The 23,363-nt window shown below is 30.6% G+C and overlaps 2 protein-coding genes across 2 annotated transcripts; one reads left to right on the forward strand and one right to left on the reverse strand.

Annotated features, from left to right (window-relative positions):
- The first annotated feature begins 550 nt into the window (after positions 1 to 550).
- On the forward strand, positions 551 to 14,547 carry LOC129913475 (uncharacterized). The gene is made up of 6 exons (XM_055992171.1): positions 551 to 850; positions 4,897 to 5,628; positions 5,882 to 6,011; positions 13,807 to 13,992; positions 14,057 to 14,195; positions 14,259 to 14,547. Exons 1-6 carry the CDS (start codon positions 606 to 608, stop codon positions 14,387 to 14,389), a joined length of 1,563 nt encoding a protein of 520 aa, XP_055848146.1. The 5' UTR covers positions 551 to 605; the 3' UTR covers positions 14,390 to 14,547.
- On the reverse strand, positions 14,482 to 23,198 carry LOC129913483 (uncharacterized). Its single transcript, XM_055992182.1, has 3 exons — positions 22,671 to 23,198; positions 14,954 to 15,099; positions 14,482 to 14,823 (listed from the first exon to the last, which is right to left on the reverse strand). Exons 1-3 carry the CDS (start codon positions 22,846 to 22,848, stop codon positions 14,599 to 14,601), a joined length of 549 nt encoding a protein of 182 aa, XP_055848157.1. The 5' UTR covers positions 22,849 to 23,198; the 3' UTR covers positions 14,482 to 14,598.
- Positions 23,199 to 23,363: the final 165 nt, after the last annotated feature.

The raw sequence follows: 23,363 nt of genomic DNA on the forward strand, positions 1-23,363 counted from the left end.
CATCAACAAAATAAAAGATCGCACCCTGAAAGCTTAGCTCTCAACTGTTGCTGGATGGCGTTTAGAAAATAATGCGATGCTCAAATCTCACAATTAACATTTTCATATCACTGTCACTTATACTGTTTACCCTTTGGTTTAATTATTTTTTGTTTAATTATGTAGATGAAAAGTGCATTTAAAAATACTTCCCTAATCCAAATGTGCTCCCACGATTTCAAAGACTGTAGGTAGGCAGTCACAGAAGGCATTAATACACACCAATATTGTTAACAACTAAACCACAAGTCCGTCTCGTCTTCCGTTTTAAGTCGAAAAATCCCACACTTTTTTACCACGAATGATTAATTATTTTCACACTGCATGACTTTGGTGAAAGCATTATCTTGAATGTCATGCAAAAACGACACAATTCTTTTATTTTGTATCAAAGCAAGAAAATACCCGACCTTGCCAAACGAACATTGTAAATACTTTAAAAGAAATAGAAAAAGTAATTTTATTTAATTATATTTTTTTCATATTTTCAGTTGGAGTGACAATAGGGAGTCTCAAGATGGACCAGAATTGAAAAGATTTTTCAGGATTATTCGGAAACAGACAAAATGGCTGATAGCAGAGAGCGAATACGAGGTCCTTCCAGGGATGGAAGGGAGTTTCTCACAAGTCCAAGACATGTTCTTCGTCGGTTAATGTTGCTTTCAGAAGGGAGACAATATCGAGAAGCAGCTGGAGTAGTTGGCCGATTGGGACCATCCGTTTTACGTTCCGTCATAACAGAGCTTCCGATAGATTTGCTGTTAGAAGCTCTACCCCATAGTGCATATCTATTGGAATCATTTTTTTCAAGGTAAGGATAAATTAATCTTGTAAAAAATCGTATAATTTCTTATTGACAATAAACTTCAAAAAACAGATTATAGACAATGGCAATTAAGAGAATTATCAAAGAAGTTCTACACGTCTAATAAATGCTTAAATATAGAACATTTTGCATTAACCATCTAGATAGTCAATACAAAACATTCCACATATACGCCACAGTGACCCTCTAAGTATAAAAACAAAAATCTATCGCTAGATAAATAATGAAACAAACAAAAAATTGGCAACATTTCACCACCAATTAATTCTTTTTTGACCACCCCTAGAAAAATTTTTATTTTTGAATTTTTTTTTTTTTTTTATTTTCTAAAAATTTTTTTCAAGAATTATTTTTTTTTTTCGATTTTTGAAACATGACCATTAGGCTATTGATTATGTCGAAAAAAACAGGGCAATAAGGAACTAAGACGTTCACGGGTTTTTATTGCAGGAATCGTTCAATGGGTTATAAAAGAAGATAAAACCGCAGAGTGCTATTAAATGAGAGGGTGGAAACTGAAGATAGGGGTGTAAAAGCCCCCTTTTTGGTTTTTTCAATATATCTCGTAAACCGAGCAAAATTGTAGTATATTGCTCTCAAAACTTTTTGTAGAGAATTGAATTTCCTATTAGAATAATGTTTTTTAAAAATTGAAAAAAAAAATTTCCATACCAAAATAGTCGAAACAATCATAAAAAAAATATCAAAAAAATCGATTTTTTGAGTTTTTTTGCTTTTTTAGTTGTACATTTTTTTTGGGTTGAGATAGACATAAACATTGCTCCAAAGAAAAAAAGAAGATTAAATTTCCTTCAAAACCCTGTACTCACTAAATTTTTTCATTGAAAATTAACCGAAGTATGGCCATTTTAATTTATCTTTTTTTCGCATTTTTAGTTTTACTCAAGTAAAACAGACACATTTGAGGGGAAAGTACGATAACTAAAGCACCAAGAACTGATAATGAGATTTTGTAGAGGGGTTAAATACAATCATTGTTTACTATGGGAGGGGGGTCTATGTCGCCCCGTTTTGGCGGGAGGGGCAATTTTCTAAAAAAAATACTTAAAATAAAAAAAAATTATTAAAAAACAACGGCAACACTCACAGTTTTGATTGATACTTTTTTCAAAAGCTAGAATTATAAACTTAATATTAATTTTAAAATGAAGTTATTTTAATCAATTGTTTTTGAAATACCCGATTTCAAAGTCAAAACTTGTGAAAAAAAGTTTAAAAAGCACATTGAGTACAATTTTCACAAAGACTGTGGACTTCAATACGAAATTGATCGACAAAGTAAACTGCCTTAATTGATTTCTTATCAAATCATGAAAATCATAATGTTCCTATGCCTTCTACTTTTTGAGAAAATTGAAAAATAGACAAAATACTTTCATTATTGGAATCACTCGTTTGTTTCAAAAACAATTGATTAAAATAACTTCATTTTAAAATTAATATTAAGTTTATAATTCTAGCTTTTGAAAAAAGTATCAATCAAAACTGTGAGTGTTGACGTTGTTTTTTAATAATTTTTTTTTATTTTAAGTATTTTTTTTAGAAAATTGCCCCTCCCGCCAAAACGGGGCGACATAGACCCCCCTCCCATAGTAAACAATGATTGTATTTAACCCCTCTACAAAATCTCATTATCAGTTCTTGGTGCTTTAGTTATCGTACTTTCCCCTCAAATGTTTCTGTTTTCCTTGAGTAAAACTAAAAATGCGAAAAAAAGATAAATTAAAATGGCCATACTTCGGTTAATTTTCAATGAAAAAAATTAGTGAGTACAGGGTTTTGAAGGAAATTTAATCTTCTTTTTTTCTTTGGAGCAATGTTTATGTCTATCTCAACCCAAAAAAAATGTACAACTAAAAAAGCAAAAAAACTCAAAAAATCGATTTTTTGATATTTTTTTTATGATTGTTTCGACTATTTTGGTATGGAAATTTTTTTTTTCAATTTTTAAAAAACATTATTCTAATAGGAAATTCAATTCTCTACAAAAAGTTTTGAGAGCAATATACTAAAATTTTGCTCGGTTTACGAGATATATTGAAAAAACCAAAAAGGGGGCTTTTACACCCCTATCTTCAGTTTCCACCCTCTCATTTAATAGCACTCTGCGGTTTTATCTTCTTTTATAACCCGTTGAACAATTCCTGCAATAAAAACCCGTGAACGTCTTAGTTCCTTTCTAAATGACATAATCAATAGCCTACATTGTGATTTTAAAGCATGGTCATTTTAGATTGTTATGTTCTTTAAAATGGATATCTATGAAATTTGAAAAAAAAAAAAAATATTTTTGGGAAAGGGAACAAACGTTTTTTTCCAAAAACAAACTTTTTTTTCAAAAATGAAAACTCAAAATATTTCTACGGGGTCAAAAAAGTTGAAGAGTTAAACTTAAAGTTTGAGAGGAGTTTTAAAAAAGTTTTTTTTTAGTCAAAACTTTAGATTTTGGACGGTTTTCTAATGGGTTGGGGTCAAAATTCTGCCTGGGTCAAAATTCTTTTGTCAAAATTCTGCTTTACAAAATTCTGCTTTCAAAATTCAGCTTTTCAAAATTCTGCTTTTCAAAATTCTGCTTTTCATAATTCTGTTTTTTAAAATTCAAAATTTTACAATTTTTTAATTTTGTGCAGAATTCAGTTAAATCATCTTCTTGAAAAATGATCGCTAATTTGATTAAAATTACCTTTATACTTCGACATTCTTTGAATGCATATTAATTTTTGTTTTATAAATGAATCAATTTGAAAAAATTAAAAAAAAGGTTTTTAATATTAAGCACTTCCGAAAATAATTAAAAATTCATTAATTTATCAAATAAAGATGAATATTTAAAAAATTGAATAAGAAAAGGAATATTTTGTATCAAACAACATCGGTTCCAATTAGAATATAGATTTTATTTGAAAGAAATTCAGCATTTTATGCATTTAAAAAAATATTTGCGACACTTAAAAAAAAAAATTACGAAAGTACCAATGTTAAGTTACATTAATGAATATATTTTTCTTTAGCATATGCGCTATGCTATAAAAAAAACAGAATTGGCAGAATTTTTTTTGTTCAAATATAATGCTGGCAGAATTTTGAAAAGCAGAATTTTAAAAAGCAGAATTTTGAAAAACAGAATAGAAAAAAGCCGAATTTTGAAAAACAGAATTTTTGCTAAAAAAGCAGAATTTTAAAAGGCTGAATTTTGAAGCCAGAATTTTGACCCGATCCCTTTTCTAATTTTTCAATTCGTATCGTCTTAATACAAAAAATAATAATTAAAATTTGAGACAACTACTATAAAGAGAGTGTGGTATCCACTTGTAATCTCTGTAGGATGATGAAATTGTACACTCATTCAATTGATTTAAATTGGTTTAAACTGGAAAGACGTCAAAAACTATAGAGAATTTCTAATACATACAAAAGTGACATCCAGCCACACTAACAACATCATGTGAAATACGTGATTCCACCATACATTGACATTCAAGGAGTTCTATACCTACTCAAATTTTGTTGTCTATCAAAAAATGAACCAAACGTTAAAGAACGTTAAAAACGAATGTTTTTGAAACTCTTTATCACGGATGCTACCGGCTTGATGCTACGGCAAAGTGGAAAAGCATTTTCATTGTTGGCTCTTAATTTTTTTTTAGATCATTATATTATCTAGTATACAGTCTCAGCTCATTTTTTATTTAAATGCAAAGAAAATGCCAAAGTTTAAATTCTTAATACCAAAATCCGTTTCTTCCAAGCTTTTAAAAATTTTTTTAAGAATTCCTTTTTAGATCCAAAAACCAAAAATCTGAAGAAAAATCCAATCGATTTTATCTCAAAGAAAATCTCATAGTTGTCCCATGAAAAACTTTGATGGAAAAATCTTGTCGTATTAAGGACCCTCAGAAAACATACATGAATACAATTTTACTAGACTATTTAAGAAAAGCAATTTTTTGCAAAAAACCCATTTAACCGTAATTACTTCGATATAACCTTCTATTTCTTCTTTGTTCTAGATTACTCACTTTAAATCCAGCACCAAAGCCAGATGTACCGGTTGAGGCAGTTACATGGCAACTAGTGCGACTCTTTTCCAACCCACACGAATCCGGCCTCCGACAACGCTGTTCCAAACTGCTCCAAGCCATTGGCCAATATGAACCATCAATCCGCCAAAATATCCGTGAACGCCGAAAATCCTTCGACATGGCAGTTCAAGGACTCGGAATACATGGCCTTACAGCCGATCATACCGGTCAACTGATATCCCTTCATCAAGCTCTTAAGACTGAACTCCAACGTCATATCGACATCTACAAGGCGGCCATTCATAAACTAGAAGAATTGAGTGTAATAACCGTCAATCAGCATCCAGCACATTCCTCCCATCAACGTCTGCTAGCCATCAATTATGGTGACATCCAACAGCGTCTAATAGACAACAAGACCCTATTAACGACATTAGACAAGCCCGCCCTCAAGCAATTGGCAGTTCTAGTAGAGAATCTCGGTCAAAGGGTACAAAACGACAAAGAGGTGCTACAATGTGTCAGTTTGATAAAACGTCTTGACGCCCAATCCTGCATAGAGAAACGACCTGCCGCAGGCTTACTTATGAATTTCACCCGTGGTTGCGAAGCTGTGTTAAGCCTCATGGGACCAGAATCTGCTCCGCCCAGCCCAAGTGCGGGAAGTAACTTTAGTGATGGTTATCATTCAGATGATTCTGCTGCTGTCGATGAGATGAGGTCAGTAGGTGGTGGTGGTGGTTGTTGTTGGAGATGTTTTTTAAACTATTCTCATGAATGAATAATTTGCCATACTTTCCATTTAAGCCATAAAAGAAAACAATTGACATCAATTATCCAAATTGGCACCTTTCGAGAGTTCTGTAAAATGTTTCATAATTAAGAAGCATCACTTAACTCTCGAGATGTCAAGATGTTTGGAATTTGAATGGCATTTGAAGATTTGTTTTGTTTTCTTATTTATTTTTTTCAGTGAAATTGTATCACAATATCGATATTTGTATGAAGAAAATAGGACAGAAACGCTGGAGGTGTTAGATAGCTTACCGCAACTGAAGCACGTGCATAACTTGAAAGCGAAATTACTTTTTTCGATTATTGTGGTAAGTAGTGTTTTGTAGCAGAAAATAATTATTGTACAATGTTTTTTTTTTTTTTTTTGTATTCAATGATCTTTGCGCGAAGATAGAAAAAGTGTTATTATTTCGCTTAGAGAAAATCGTAATTGTTTATTAAGGTGGAGACAAAGGTTGGAAAAAATTACAGCGAAGCGTTTATGGATTGACGCACTTTCTTAATGCAGTACATTGACTTGTAATTTGTTTTGAGAGATTAAGAAAGGTTTTTGTTGACTTAATTTCTCTGCGCAAAATGTCAACTTTGTTGATAAACTACATAATTTACAATTTCATTTAAAACAACTGAATTTTAAATATTGGCAGTTTGTTAAGTGAAACTACTGTTTCCTTTTGCGTGGTATTAAATTGAATTGCATTATAGTTAATTATATGTGGGTACTTGAGTGAGAGTCCTACTCTTAATAATAAAAAAACACAGTACGAGCTTTAGGAAAATAGTTGGGGTTTAAAATTGGAGGAGAACCAGAGCGTGTAAAGCGTTTAACATTAGTATAGTGTAACTGAAGGAAGAAGCTATTATCATTTGAATTGCTCCATTTTGATTTTTGTTCAAGAAACTCAAGCAAAAGCATCTTTCTCCCTTCATCATTCAGAAATAGAATAAGTTTACATTGAGATTTTACTATAAAAGTGCGTATACGCCACAGTGACCAAAAACTTGTATCTTATTTACTCACTTTTTTCTTTTAATTTTGATGATCATTCGTTAAACGTCAAAAATAAACAGTTTTTTTTTTACATTGTGCGGTCTAGGATCTTGAAAATATTAATGAACAATATCGCAAGTAAGAAAACAAAGTGGTCTTTACACAAATGCAAGTGGAAATAAAATGCACGACTGGGTCGCACGAACTTGCTCTTAGAGTTAAAGTTGCTTAAATTTTTAAGACTTTTTATATAAAAATTTGGAATAAAAAATAAAATTGGTTTTTTAAAAAAATAAAATAAAATCTGAAATTAAATTGCCCTCCAAATTGCCCTCCAAAACAAGTATGCAGTTTTGATTGATATATGTATTAATATGCATTTTTAGAAAAAAAAAATTTCAAAATCCTTAGAGCCGTTTTTAAAAAAAAACTAATTTTTTATAAATAATTTTTTGGAAAAAAGTTTTAAAATAAAGTGGGTATGCCTTTTATAGAAATCACTAATCAACATCTTAAAACAAAATTTCAAACAAATTCAATGTCCCGTTTTCGAAAATTTGATTTTTCAAAAAAAATAATTTTTTCAAAATTTTATTTTTGGCTTATATTAAAATTATATAAATGCTTCTTCACAAAAAGTTTCGTTGTAATCGAATAAGCGGTTTCGGAGATAATCGGATTTGAAAAAAAATGATTCTATGGCAGGTACCGTTAATAATGATTTTCAAAAAAAATTTTTCATTAGAAGATAGACGTAAGCTTTAAACTAACATTTGAATTTTTTAAACAAAATCGTTATAGCCGTTTTCGATATATTTCCATTTTACTAAAATTGGTCTATGACAAGTACCGTTATTTTTGGTCCAAAAAAATTAATTCCAAAAACCCCTCTGGAGAGTTGCCAAATAACGCTACATACCAAGTTTGACATCAATCGGTCCATCCGTTTAGGCTGTAGCTTCGTCTACAGACAGACAGACGGACTTCCGGGACCCACTTTTTTGGCATTCTCTACCATCGTAATGTCATGGTAAAATGTTATCTCAACTTTTTTTTTTTGTACGAATGCATAACTTGATATATATGTACATATGTAGTACCTATATCGCAAGTAAAAATGATTAAATTCAATGGTGAAACTTTTTGTTTGATTGAAAAATATTATTCTAAGATTAGTTTTTAACATTTTTTTATACAAAATTGCTAAATATGGCTTTGTCATTAAATTCTAAATGTTTACAATGTTTTAAACAAAGTTTATTTTGAAATTTTCTGAAACTGTTAAAAAATTTAAATCCTTTCACTTAAGTAATAGTCCATAATATTTTTCTAAGTTTCAATTACATTATCTTTGCTATTTTAAATTGAACACAAAACATTATAATTTTCACTCTCTTTTATGAATAAATAATCTTGCAACATAAATCCACTCTCAATTTTCTCCTCATATAATCGACGCGTCGCGTCGCTTCTTAGTTGTATTATTGATGGATGCAAAACAGTTGTTTAGCAGCCGTTATAATTATTTTTATTGACAAACTTGTTCCATTACGTGGTCGAATAAAATTGATGCCGTAGGCTTTTAAAATTAAGTGGGTATTAAATCAACTACGCCATTCTACAAAATAGAATAATCACATAGATATAATAGTCAGAAGCAGAAGCTGATGGGGATAAGAAAGTGCTCTCTTTTTGCGTCGGATGATAGCACTTCAATACTACACGTACTTTCAATTTCAATTCGCAGCCGCACCTCTCTTGTCCCAATTATGCCTTAAGGCTATGACATGATTAGATATTTAAGGAAGAAAAAACGGAAAGTAGTTATTTTTGTTCAAAATAATACAACAACAAAAAACATGATCTCGTCAAAATTATTAGCCAAATACAGTCAATGTATTTAATTTCAAAAAATATTATAATATTCATTTCCTTCTGGTCTGCATCTGACTGAGAACAAACAAAAACAAATTTAAACTTTTGGCTTCAGAATTATCATAGTTAAGAAGTTAGTTCTCTGCGTTCACTTTCTTATCATTAAAATCGATCTTAAACATCACCATAAAAAAAAATTGTTTAATTTTTTTCAACGTAAAGGAATTTTTGAAGAAAATAAAATGCTTGGAAAATTTATTTTTGATTCCTTCTTCTTCCATCTATCCAAGTACGACATTGGTTTTACTTTCAAATGTGGACTCTTTTGAATGTCCTGGTATTATTTTGTTGAATTTTTGATTTTTGGTCTTCTTTCTTCTCCACATCTGTTACCCTGAGGATTCCATTGTATGTAAAATACTAACCGTACGCAGCTACCCGTTCCGCGTTTAAAATCATTTCCGTTGGTAATTGATGGAATTTTGTACATATAAGGGCTTAATCTACAAAGGAAAAATGTCAATAACATTATTTTATTGAAAAAAATTAAAACTTTGGTGCCTAAATTAATAAGAAGCAGCACCTTGCATCAGGCGCCATTGTTGTCTAGACTCAACTTAAGCTATGATTACACGGTCAACAAAAATTGGTCAACGCGTTGACTCTCTGACGTAAAAGTGATGTCACAATCTGTACCAAGAGTGTCACGTCGTGTGATCGTCAACGAAAACTGCTGTCATTGCGTTGACGGGTACGATGACACTAGCGTTGACACACATTTTTGGGTCAACGCATTGACTATTTTTGATGACCGTGTAATCTTTCTGTCAATGCCATTGGGACGCGTTGACAGGGTTTTAGGACTGGATGTCATTGCAATGACCCTGTCCCAGCGTTGACGGGGTAGAATTTAATACCGTGTCATCATCGTTCAGATTGACATTATTTTTTGTATAGAAATGTGATGAAAGTTGGATTGGGAACATTTTTTGTAGAGCGATTGTTTGAATGGTGTACCGTTTTGGAGGGAGGGGGGTTCTCATTTCACCTTTTTGTTATACAAAAAAAAACTTTTCTGTATTTCCATGGCATCCATGTTGGATGCAAAAAAAAATTTTTTTTACAAAAAAAAAACCAAAAACCTACAAAAGCTACATTTTAAGACCATAACCATTAACATTGGTTGCGGCGTTCCTATGCTATAAGCGTTTGCCATATTGATTTTTTTTTTCGATTTTTTAAAAATGAAATGTCGAAACTTTTTTATTTTTTTCTAATTTTTCGACAAAACTTAAGTAATTTTACATTTATGTATATTCGTTCAACAATCTTATCAGAATATCTCGAAATATTTACATTTCAATGCAACCATGTCAAACAAATTTTCGTTTAATTTTTCTATGAGAGCTTTTTTAAAATCTCATTTTCTCTGCTTTTTGTTACAAAATATTTTTGGAAAAGGAGAATGGGCATTTTGGACGTTGAGCGGCCATTAATAAAATTGGTATCAAATGCAAGGACTATAACTTAGGAAAAACTTTTACTATGGACGTTTCGCAGTATTGCGTTAAGAATGTAAGAAAATGCAGTATTTGTATCGTTAATGCGTTATTCAATGTATGAACAACAAATTATTTTATATTTTTATTTGGAACATAAAATATGATGCTCTGTCATTTTCCCTGAGTCTGAAGTCATTACTCTTGAAAATCCGACCAATAGAACTCATAATATAAGATTTTTAAGACAACCACTTCAAGATTTTGTTCGAAAGTTTTCAAACAATTCAAACTAACAAAAAATTGAATAACGAAACTCTCAAAATAGTCTTGAAACTGTTGTTTTAAAATGCTTATAGTTTGGGTTCTAGTGGTTGGATATTCAAGATAAAGGTCTTCAGATTTAGGGAAAATGCGAGAGTATCGTATTTTGCACTTAAAATACACACATAAGATACAACTTTGAGACAATCTGCATAAAGTGTTATATGCAAAAATGCATTTTATCCGTTTTTGGAGTACGTCACAAGGATAAAACTTCTCCACAACATATGTAAACCTTAATTACATCAAAAAATAACAAATTCATTCCTGGCCGCGCAACGTCCACATTCCATACAAACTTGCCCATTCTCCTTTAAATTTTTGCTTTGTGTCAAACAGTGTGATCAACAAAGTTTTGCGAGTCAACGCGTTGACACTGCTAAGTAAACGTCACGTTAACACACCTGCGCGTCAACTAGTTTGGGACAACATTGACGCAATAGTGTCAATCGTGTGATAGTCAATGTTTTATGAACTGACACTGTGAACGTTGACGGTGAGATGACAGAGAGAAAATGGATTTTTTTCTTGACGTCAGAGAGTCAACGCGTGACCGTAAAAAAAAATACTTATAGCCAAAAAAAGATTTTTCAGGAATAACCAAATTTATAGACTTCACAGCTTTTAACTCGCATTTACTTTTTACTTGCGATAAAGGTACTATGGGACAAGTTTGGGATTCGTACAAAAATCGAATTGGAGTTTACAATCAGACAAATCGAATTGGAGTTAACAATCAGATGTTAGAGAAGTGCAGCCTGTCCTAGAACCGTTTTCTTGATTTCTGACTTTTTAGTCTGACTTAGTAGCCTTACAAGTTAGAAAAGAGTTTCTAAAATATTATATATATATATATATTTTTTTTAAATCAAGTTTTTTGTAAACGGGCCAATACATTTCTATGAAATTTTGTTTTTAAGTGTCAATTAATATTTCGTTTTTATTGGTTTACGAAGCTTTTTTTTTAATGGTTGAAATTTTTTGTATTCTATTTTTTAAAATACGGCTCTAACGTATTCCAAAACAAAATATCTTACAATTCATTGATGTACCTAAAAGAAAGATACGTCGTTTGTATATCAGAACCACTTTTTGAAGTTATACTTCTTTTGCGGTGCGGCGGTGAGCCACTAAAATTTCCTCTTTGACAAGAATGTCAAAGGGATTATGACGCAATCACTATCTCCGAGACTGATATGGGCAGCAGGGCTGTCGTTTCACCTCAAGAGTTTGCAGTAATTTAGTATTTAAAAATGCAGTACGCCCCAGTACGGCAAAAAAAAAAACTACAACACGTGGCAAGTTGCATGTTTCATGTCGCAAGTTGAATGTGGCTGGTACCATGTGGCATGAAACATGTGGCAAGAAGCAGGAATTCCTCGTGGCATTCAGTATGCAACATAAGGAAGTGCATGTGGCAAGTTGCATGTAGCAAGCTATATGTGGCAAGTTACATGTCGCATGTGGCAAATGCATGAAGCATTTGAGTGAGAAGTATAACTTCAATCGCGCGTACAAAGTACACACACGCTTTTTTTTATTTTAAAAAGAAATTTTAAAGTATCATTGAGTTTTTAATAAATTTCTTATAAAATTAAATTAAAAATAATATTGCTTGTGAATAAAAAAAAATATGAATGCCTATTTTAAGGAACTTTTACCAACGGACCAAGAACGGTGCGACCATTTTATTTCTCTAAGACCAAGAGTTTTTAAGAAATGTATAAGTTTTAGAGAAATCCAACTAACCAAAAACATTATTATAATATGGACATTTTTTTTTGCCTAGAAGTCATAACTTCTTGTTTAGCTACTTTTTTAAAGCAGTATTTAGGAGAGTTGTTGGACGGTAGTTACATAGACTCCTACAAGTAGGGGAGAGTGGCGGACAGTGAGACACCCTTTTTTTAAATTGGTATATCTTAGAATGTTTTCGAGATAGCTTAACGAAACTTTGAAGTTAGTTTAAGACATATTTTATCTTAATGTTGCAAAAAAACTTATAGTTAAAGAATGAATGAGGGCATCACATTGGACTAAAATGTAGAAAAAGTCAAAACGTCTCACTGTTTGAAAGGGGTGCGATCAGTGAGACATTCTTAGGTGAAAAAAAAAATAACGAAAACGTCAAATAATTAGGTAATTGACAAGTATATACTTAATTAATTTATGTTACTTTAACCCATTTATTCAAAAAAAAAAAACAAAAAGCCAAAAAAAATGAAAGAAAAAACAATACGAAATCATTTTGAAGTTATGCTAAAATAATAGATTTTTTTAAAATCTATATGTCTCACTGTTTGCTTTTTAAAAAACCTATGTCTCACTGTTTGCTTTTTAATAATGTCTCACTGTTTACTTTTTGTCATTTTTCGGAAAAATATAAAATTACAAAAAACGAGAAGGAATTCTAATTCAATGATATTTTTTTATGAAAGAACATATAAATATAATACATATGTAAAAAAAGTTCTGTCCACTAACCAGATTTTTTTGTGTTATACACTCTTTTTATAACACTCCAAAAACTACTTTCACCTGATTTTGTGTGATATTTTACGGCGGGGGAAAATAAACAGCTTTAATTAAGTCGGGACAAAATTAAAAGACGCAGACGGGGAAATAAACGTTTTGACCCAAACTAGCGTTACTGTGCTTATTTTCAGAAAAGAGAAAAATGGATTGTCTCACTGTTTGCACCGTCTCACTGTCCGCCACTCTCCCCTACAATATGAGACAAAATAATGTACCTTTTTCTGCTTTGTGAAGATGTTTTAGCAAGCTAACAAATTTTTTAATTAAAAACCTTTCAATACCTTTTGATTTTGGACCTTTTCACCGCAATTTTGAAGATAATCCTTTGGCTTCAATACATATTCCCATTACCTGGAACTTTGAAGTCTTTAAATCTTGATTATTGAACAAAATTTTTAAAGGGCGGAAAAAAACCAACCTTTTGGTAAGCCTTTTCTAATCTAATTGCTGTTTTTTCATAGTACTTCTTCCACCTAACGGTAAGCATTATTTTAATTCACTTGCATTTTGAATTTAAATGAGCTTTGGTATAATTTTACATAGAGCTATAGATTCTTAGGAATTTAATTATTTGTTGAAGACATATACGATTTCTTACAATGAAAGTGGAATTTAAAATTGGATTACCCTTTTAATGACTACTTTAATGAGGAAATAAAAATTTAATATCCAAGCAATTATATGAAGAGTATTCATATTCATAAAATATTACTAATAACATCAATTTGCTGGTCTATTAAAATACAAAATTTCAACCAAGCCTTTAAACTTCCAGTTTCCAACCCACATATTGATACATTAACTTACCTTTTTTTTAACTTTCTATTTCAATATACATTTCAAAGAATTCTCATTAAATTCTCATCTTTCTATCGACAGCTTTCGTTCCGAGCATGCCATGGAATGCGTGAACGCAAAGTAATCGAGGTGCGTCGAACTCTGAGTTGTCCATTGGATAGCATGAATGAGATCTCGTTGGCTTTGGATCGTTCGGTGCGTGCACATCTTCACATCACAGCAGATACCTTCCCAATGGGAGACATAGAACGACAGGTGTCTAATCAGGTAAGTCTGATGAGATGAGAAAAGAGTCTTATTCGTTCTAATCTTTTAATCCAATTTCAAATAGGTTCTTTCGACGCTACACGAATATCCATGTTTAGAAACATGCTTGCCACTAACCAAATTTATCAGCGATTGCGTGAGACAAGCTTGGAAGATGGTCAATCAGAAATGCCCTTATTATCTGGATAGTGATTTTAATTTGGGTAAGTTTGCTGAATTTTCAAAACCTAATTTCATAATAATTGAACTTGATTTTTTTGTTTAAGGTTTCCTTCGTCCAGAAAAACACGAGCGTCATCAACAATCGGATCGACGTTCGGATCTTATAAAGGCATTCCTTTGGCCAGCTCTAATGCAAAACAATCAATGTGTTTTTAAAGCATTTGTAGAAACTTAATAGTATTTTTGCTTTTTTTATTTTGTTATTTTATAAAATTTATTTTAAAATTAAGTAAAAATAATTATAAAAATTTGCAATATCAAACAAATTTGTACAAAATAATTTTTAAATCTAATTTTATGTTTTGTAAAGAAATTTTTTATATAAATTTTTTTAAAAAAGTTAAGTTGTTTGTTTAAAATTAAGAAAAATAAAAAAAACCATTTCTATGATATCGGTATAAGCTTAAGACTTATGCTAATTTTTGAATTTGTACATAAAAGTGGATGAAGTCTATAATAATCGATAATATCACTTGGTGCATTGAATAGTTTCTCACAGGGTTTCTCTTGACCAATGCCATACATTTCGGTGCCGAGAATTTTTCGTATGTACAAATGGAAGTAGTTTTGTTGAGCATAAACTGTCACAACGTATTTAATTGAGATATCCTGGAAAATAGATTTGAAGAAAAACAATATTATTTAGATTTTTATTTTATTTTTTAATAAAATACATAAGTTTGAGGGACTGACTTGCAGTAATATTTTACCTCTGTCTCTTCTTCTTTGTATTACTTACTTGTTCTTTGTAAGGGCGAACTAAACAAGCTCCATCCTCGTGACATGAAAGTCTCTCTTCAGCAGCCTTACGATCCACAGTGCGATAGTACGTTTCGGTTTCTATTTTTTTGGTGGGAATTACATAGTACTCTAAGTCTAGGTCATCTGAAATTTATTAAAATAAAACAAAACATAAGAGTATACAAATAGTAGATTATTGATAGTCCTATATACGTAGGGGAGAGTGGGGCACATTTGAACACTTTTTGCTTTCGCAGCTGCTTGAACGAAATATGTTCGATTTCTTGATCTGTAAAGTTTTCTAACATTGAACAGTAACATTGAACTTCGATTTCAAATAGCATTTCGTTAGTTAGACGAAATATTTATATTAAATTCTGATGTTAAACCAATATAGGCTCTTATGTTCAAAAGTGCCCCATGTATGGGGCAGCTTTGAACATGGAAGGGGCACTTTTGAACAGCAGTTTTAGTTTCGTTGTACTTTTTACTAGGTTTTTAATAAGAACATACACAAACTTAAAATTGATTATTATATCATATTCAAGGAATCAAAAAAAAAAAATAAAAACTCTGAAAAAATAAACTTTAAATTTGAACAATAGTTATCACATTTATTCGTTGAAAAGAAAAACAAGAAAAATTCATTTAAAACATAACTTTAAAAAATGGAATTCATTTATGCTTCTCAGAGTAAAATAGATTTATTTTGTGATTAACCTATATTTCTAGACATTAAATGCAAATGTTAACAAAGTGGATGTTCTTCATGTACCAGGAGCGTTAATTGGTGTAAGCAGCTTGACTTTAATTTCTATACCGCTTAAGTAGTATATAATCGAGTTCTCATCGAGATCAGTCTAATACTCGTAGAACTTGAAGAATTCAGTAATTTTTTTTTCAATCTTCAATAATGTTGTACATATTTCCATTTTTTCTTTAATTTTGCCCACAATTAGTAGTTTCATTATTCTTTTTATGAGAACATTACGATTTATTAAATGAAAAACATTAAAGTTTCCTTAAAATGTCTGATACAAACGTGTCAACGACATAAAATGTTGAATAAATATTTAACATTAATATATTCATTAAAAAATTCACCGTGACTTAGTTTAAAATTTATTAAACATTAACAAAATGGGAAACCTACACTATCTCCAAAAAAAAAAAATCTCAATCTGATAAAATCTCCAGAAAATTTTTGACCCCATGGACAAAATCTCCATGGTGAAAGGCATCCGATGGACAAAATCTCAAATAAATAATTTTTTCTCCCATTTTCTCCAAAACCCCAAAAATCTCCAACTAGCAAAGACAAAAACGTAATAGAATGTATGACTTGAACCTTCGTTGTTTGACCTACCATTCGTGTGCCTTAACAATGATTCTAATATACTGGAAGGGTACAGGGAGTTGAACTAATCATAATCTTTTGAGGCAAGTTATCACAGCTTACAATTAAATATCATTAAAAATAGGTCTTTCCAAAATGAAGATGCGCAAGTTGTGTATCAAGCTTGATACACAACTTGCGCATCTGAAATTTTGGGGTTTTCGCTGGGAGATTTTTTTTTTTTTGTGATTTTTTCCTGGAGATTTTGTCTATACCCAGGTTTGTCAACTTTTTTTGGTGGTATGTCAATGGATTCAATCACACAGTCAACCTTAAATTACAATGGATATATACGGAAAACTATATGTATCCTTGAAATATATAAAAGGAGAATGGGCATTTTGGACTCTGAGCGGCCATTAATGAAATTGGTATCATATGAAAGAGCTATAGCTTAGGAAAAACTTTTACATTGAAAGTTTCGCTGTATTGCTATAAGAATGCAAGATATTGCAATATTTGTATTGTTTATGCATCGTGTAATGTTAGAAGGAAGAATTGAGTTATACTTTTATTTGAAATACATAATATGAAGCTCTCTCATTTTCCCTGACCCTGAAGACATTGATCTTGAAAATCCGACCAGTAGAACTCATAATACATAATACAAATCTCAAAATAGGCTTGAAATTGTTATTTAAAAAAGCTAATAGTTTGGGTTCTAGTGGTTGGATTCTCAAGATTAAGGTCCTCAGAGTCAGGGAAAATGACAGAGTATTATGCACTTAAAATACATATTGAGGTTACAACATAGAGACAATATCTGCATAAACTGTTAAATGCAAAAATGCATTTTATCCGTTTCTGAAGTACGTCACAAGTATAAAACTTCTGCAAAACATATGAAGGACTTAATAACATCATAAAATACCAAATTCATTAATGGCCGCGTAATGTCCACATTCCATACAAATTTGCCCATTCTCCTTTCCAATAATCATGTCAAAAAATCATGTCAAAAAATCAATTTCGTCTAAACTAAATAATTTTTTCAATTTATTGTTTTTAATACAAGTAGCTTTATAATGTAGATCACTCAGTAAAGCCCTACAAAAGTTATATTCGTTTTTCTATTAATTGTTTGGGTATCAACCAGCGTTGTGCAAATGTGCCCAATTGGGCCATTTGGCCCAAGAATTTATATTTTGGCCCCGTGCCCAGGGCCAACAGCAAATGGCCCCATTTAATGAAATTCTTTAATTAATACATGCATTTTTACAAAATAAATTAGTTGAATTAACAACTTGATGATTTTTTAAGTAGTTATCGACTAAAGATCGATTGTCAAAATATTTTGCGAATGCATTCACTGAAGAGAAAGGACGACAAATGATATTTGTTTTCCTTTATCTTTATATCTAGTTTAAACCTGATTGATAAAGGCTTCTGAAGTATTCAGTATTTTTATTTCATTGGGAAAAAGACTAAAATGATTTATAAAAGTTTATGGCCAAAAAAAAAAACATACACATTTAATAAAATCCAAAATAAATTAGATATATTAGATTTTTAAGAACCAATTTTTCTGGCCTTCGGAAGCCCCGGTTGTTCGATCTTCATAAAAAAAATTTGGGGACTTTATTTATAAAGTTATATCTAACATAGAAGAAACAGTTTGGATCTGGATCAAATAACTTACTCGGTCAAACCAATAGGCTGCGAGGTATAGATCAATTACAGTTTTCCAACATTGCGGAATTCGCCATTTGGTGATGAAATGATCCAAAGACCAGGGCTTAAGTTTTTCTATTACCTTCTTTTTATTAGACTATTATTATTTAGTGACCCTTTTTTGCGACCGTTTTGAGTTTCCCAACGGCAACACTGCTTACTTGTATCTATAGACTATAGTACCTACTTATGTATATCTTTAGTTTGTGTTTAACTTATCAGAAAAAATAATTAAATAAACTAGTTTATGTGTTTTGGTATGTGTTTTAAAAAAAATGTTTACATGAAAAATAAAATGGCCCCTAAATTGTTGAAATGGCCCCGAAAGTGGCCCCTTATATTTATTTTCCAGGAACAACGCTGGTATCAACTCGTATGAAAAACTGTAATTTTCGACATCGAGGGACAGCTTGTTATAGCTTGAATAAAAAAAATATCAAAAAGTGCCAACATTTTAATCAATTTAGTGTGCAAAAGATTTTAATCAATTTAGTGGGAACGTTCATCTAGTACTAGCGTAAAGGGTATACAATGGTTGGCACCGCTAATCATTTTTCACCTTAAATTGACAACTTTTATCAATGTATAAAAAATAACAAAACTTAATTTTTGAAGTGAAAACTTCTTTAGTATCGTAGTGATTTGAAACAAGATGAAACGAAAACGCGACACGACATCAACTTGTTATAACTTTTTTGTTTTAATAGATAGATGAATGAAATTTGCACTGTAGATAGGTAATTAAATAAACTATAATTGTACAAAATTTCAAATCATTTCATATTCAAAATTCTGAGATAACGGTACAAAGATGTTCTGTTTCTACACACGTTATATCTTTTGATCTAGTCCACACACAAATTTGATTTAACTTTAATACGCATGCTGATAACATAACCTTTTATTTGATATATCACACATAACGTTACGTGCTCTACAAGTTACACAATCTTAAATTGAAAAAAATTTAAAAATACCTCAAAACACCTGTGGAGATCTGTTGGCGATGACCAGCTACCAGTGTAGGAAGTACCGTAATCTCAGTCTGGAAATTCGACATGGTTGACTTTAAAAAATTCTAACTTCTCTTGTAGACATCTTTGAAATAAGATTTATACATCATTATACAAAGTGAAACAATAAGCTTTCACATGGTATAAAATTTTTTATAGGTTGTCGAACAAAAAAACTGATTTAATAGCATGAGAACATAAAAATAAATGTTTTTTTTTGATTTTTGGATGAAATTTAATCGAGTTCAAAAAATTCTAGCTCTTTTTGTAGATGTCTCATAGACTTGATCGATATATATATTTTGAGCTAAGACAATAAGCTTTCAGATGATATAAAATTTATCTAGGTTGTCATATAAAAAACATTAATTTGAAGGTGATAGAATAAAAATAGGTAGATTTTTTCTATTTTTTTTTTTTGCAAGAAAAATGATTTTTTAAGGTTTCACTTCTACCACGTGTGAATTGCACACATGATTTTTTTTTGTAAGAGATGTACCAATTAATAAAGAGTATTGTGTATATTTAGTGTTAAGAAAAGAAATACTCAAAAATAATTAACTTTTATGTGATTTTAAATCATTTGATTTTTAGTTTTTGAGTTATGGATATGTCCGGGAACGCTTTTTTTGGGTACATTAGATGCAATAAAAAAGAAATGGAAACTTTTCTAACCGAAACAAATATATTCTTAGATGCGTGCCAACTATTTTAATTGGTAAATGATAAAAAAAAAACTTTAAATAAATGTTATTTTAATTAAAAAAAATGCCTGGACATCAAATTTTCCACCTCCATGATTTTGATCCATATCCGTTAAAAAGGATAAATTAAAAAAATATAAAAAACGGGTCTTGAAAGTCACGTACAAATCCTCTATACCGAGTTTTTAGCAAATCTATCAAACCGTTCAAGTCCATTTTTCCAATATATAAGGGATACAGGGTATAATTTAGTGGTAGTACAGTTATTGACAATACAAATTTGTAGAAAAGCTTAAAACACAGTTTTTGAAAAAAACTCGAAATCAAATCAAAATCGTTAAAGTCATTTTCTAGAACTCTAGAATACCTTAAAATGTTGCATGGATAGTGCCAGTTTTAAAGGAGGTATTTAAAAAAATAACAACATTTATTTGGGGGTGTAAATTGAAAATTGGGAAAATGGTATGATGGTATGTCAGGACTCTCAGTATATAGCTTGAGTTAACCTTCAAACTTAAGTTTAAAAAAAATTGTGTCAAGTATTTTACAGAACAATTTTTGGTATTGAATCATTTTTAAGTGTGCTTTTAAAAAATTTTTTTTTTGTTTTAGAAATACTGGCTTTAATTTGTGTGTACTAACATAATTTTTACTTGCGATATAGCATATAAAGTATACATAGGTGATACTTTAAGTACATACTATTTATCAAGTTAAAACAATTTAAATTTAAAACAATAAAAATAGATTATTTGAAAGATGAGAAAAGTCACTGAAATTAAACAAGATTATCAAGTTATGCACTCGTACAAAAAAAACGTTGAGATAATAACACTGGTCAACAAAATTTAACCTTTTTTTTGCCACAAGAACCAAAGTATACTTTTCTAGTAGTTTTTGGGGTGCTGAATCTGAAGTCAGAAAAATTTGATTGGCCTCCGTTTTTGAAATATTACTGTTATAAAATGATAAAAAATGTCATTTTGGCTGTTTTCGAGGTTCTGTTTTCATTGAAAACAAATTTGTAACGGGGATTATAAGAATAAATATTCGTCTTTCAAAAACAGTTTAAATTTTCCCGATATATCTTTTATTGCTCGAGATATCTTAAATTTCAGTTAATAAGCCAAAGAGAAACTAAACTTAATCTAAAGTTTAAGTCACTGGTCACAGAATTTTTGCCAACAGCCAAAATATACTTTTCGGATGGTTTTTGGATTGCTGTACTCGAATCCGCAGTCAGAAAAATTCTATTAGCCTCCGTTCTTGAAATATAACCGTTTTAAAAAAAAAAAACCTTTTTTCTGCATTTTATAACTGTAATATTTCAAGAACGGAGGCTAATAGAATTTTTCTGACTGTGAATTCGAATTCAGCAACCAAAAAACCTTCAGAAAAGTATATTTTGGTTCTTGTGACAAAAAAAGTTTAATTTGGTTGGCCAGTGCTGTTTCTGAGTCAAAGACCGCAACTTAAATTTTAAATATCTCGGGCAGCAAAAGAGATATCGGAAAGATTTAAACATTTTTTGAAAGAATAAGACCAGTTCTTATAGGCACCGTTACAAATTTATTCATAATGAACTACCCCACATAAAAACATAACCTAACCTAACATTACCTAACGGTAATATTTCAAAAACGGAGGCCAATAAAAAAATTCTAACGGTAATATTTCAAAAACGGAGGCCAATAAAAAAATTCTGACTTCAGATTCGAATTTAGCACATCCAAAACTACTAGAAAAGTATATTTTGGTTCTTGTGGCAAAAACCTTGTTGACCAGTGTAATCAGACAGGACAATACGATGATAGAGAATGCCAAAATAGTCATAGAACCTGTTTTTCTAATCAGACTTTCTCAGAAACTGCTTATTTGTTTTCAACGAAAGCACAAAAGCATTTACATTATTTTAATATAAGTCAAAAAAATTTTTTTGGAAAAACTGATTTTTGTGTTTTTTAAAATATTTTGATGTTTTAGATGTTGATTATGATTACTAACAGCTACAAGATGGTAGGTATACCAAATTTAATTTCAATATTTTTATTTAAAAAACGGTTATAACGATTTTGACAGTATTTTTTTTTTTTTTTCTAAAAATGCATCATCGTAAAAGAAATTAGACACCATACTTAATTTGGGGCTGAATTTGATTTAAGATGTTGTTATTTCAATTTGAAAAACGAATTTTGTGTTTTTTATTTTTTTTTTTCATATGCATTTACCAAATTTCTTTATAAAAATTCCTAAAAATTTTAGCATCTTAAATTCTAAGAGCAAGTTGGTGCGAGCCAGTCGTTTCATTCCTTAAGAAAATATACAATGTACATCAATAAAAAAACTATATGCTCCAAACGAATATTATTTCCTACCGAATTCCTTTTAACTTATTACTTTATTCTTTTTTTAACTTGAAAAAGAAATTTATTCCTATAGATAGAGAACTTAAAATAATTGTATGCAGTTGTCTACAATTTAATTCTTAATTTACATCAATTCGGCGCCAAACTGTATAAATCTTTATATGCATACAATTTCCTCCCTTTGAACAGGAAACTAAAACAAAATCTGTTATTTTAAACATACAAATTATTTTCTAGTTCATTGAATATTCCAAAACATCCGAATCGTACATTGTGTCAATAAAGAGGCAACAAAATTCCATTTAAAACGAAATTGTGTATAAATTTTGCCTCATTACATCAACATCGATTTTATTTGCAAATTAAATTTTCCAAAACAACTAAATTCAACAGCATTCCGCAACAAAAATTCAAATTGACTTGTAAATAATGATGATGATGATGATCATCATCATCATCTATTCGACTTGTTATTATTTGTTTTTTTTTTTTGTTTTTTTTTCAAAACTAATCAAACTCACTGAATGAATAAATTTTGTTGGATTAATTAATATAAAATACTCACTAACGATGATATAATCATCGAAATTCGGCGATAGATCATCGTTGTCTTTCGTCTCGCCAATTTGTTTTCGTTTCTTTTTACAACAAAATCCACTGTAGTAAGCGTTGGTTAGATTTTCCACAAAACGAACAAATAAATTATGCAAAACTGTCCAATAGACGCGCAGACACCAGCACATGTTTTATTGTTTAAAAGGGTTTTCTATTTTTTGTTTTGTTTATTTAGGGGAGGGGAAGGTTTAATTTATCTACTGAACTTGAATATTATAAAGCTATCAAAATATTGACTATGACCAGCCAGAGCACTGCTGCGATCAAAAACCGAAAACAGCAAGAAGGCGACATTGCCGTGATACATCTCCGGCTAAACTACACAACGAAAAGGCGAGAATTATTGTTTTCAGCTAGAGGCTAGAGTGTGACTTTGAAAATTAAACAAAAAATATAAAACAAAAAAAAAATTAAAAACACAACAGCCACTCCACTCAATCGGATCATGGACCACGACGTAATCCATCTCAAAAGTTATACAGAAAAACAATAGGAGCAGCATTCATCCTAAATGCCGGGCGCTTTGTCAGATGGGGAAATGCCCTGTCGGGGGGTTGATTAAAGGGTATTCCAGAAAGAGTTCTATTTATTTTCTTTATGAAACGTATGTATAAAAGAAAACACAAAACTTAGAAAATTAAGT

Source organism: Episyrphus balteatus, chromosome 3, assembly GCF_945859705.1.
Source record: "Episyrphus balteatus chromosome 3, idEpiBalt1.1, whole genome shotgun sequence".
NCBI lineage: Eukaryota > Metazoa > Arthropoda > Insecta > Diptera > Syrphidae > Episyrphus > Episyrphus balteatus.

Coding starts and splice junctions, on each gene's coding strand:
- LOC129913475 (XM_055992171.1), top strand. CDS start 606: ATGGCTGATAGCAGAGAGCGAATACGAGGTCCTTCCAGGGATGGAAGG. Junction 851..4,896: donor TTGGAATCATTTTTTTCAAG/GTAAGGATAAAT, acceptor TCTTTGTTCTAG/ATTACTCACTTTAAATCCAG. Junction 6,012..13,806: donor TACTTTTTTCGATTATTGTG/GTAAGTAGTGTT, acceptor TTCTATCGACAG/CTTTCGTTCCGAGCATGCCA.
- LOC129913483 (XM_055992182.1), bottom strand. CDS start 22,848: ATGTGCTGGTGTCTGCGCGTCTATTGGACAGTTTTGCATAATTTATTT. Junction 15,100..22,670: donor CGATGATTATATCATCGTTA/GTGAGTATTTTA, acceptor AATAAATTTCAG/ATGACCTAGACTTAGAGTAC. Junction 14,824..14,953: donor TTCGCCCTTACAAAGAACAA/GTAAGTAATACA, acceptor TCTATTTTCCAG/GATATCTCAATTAAATACGT.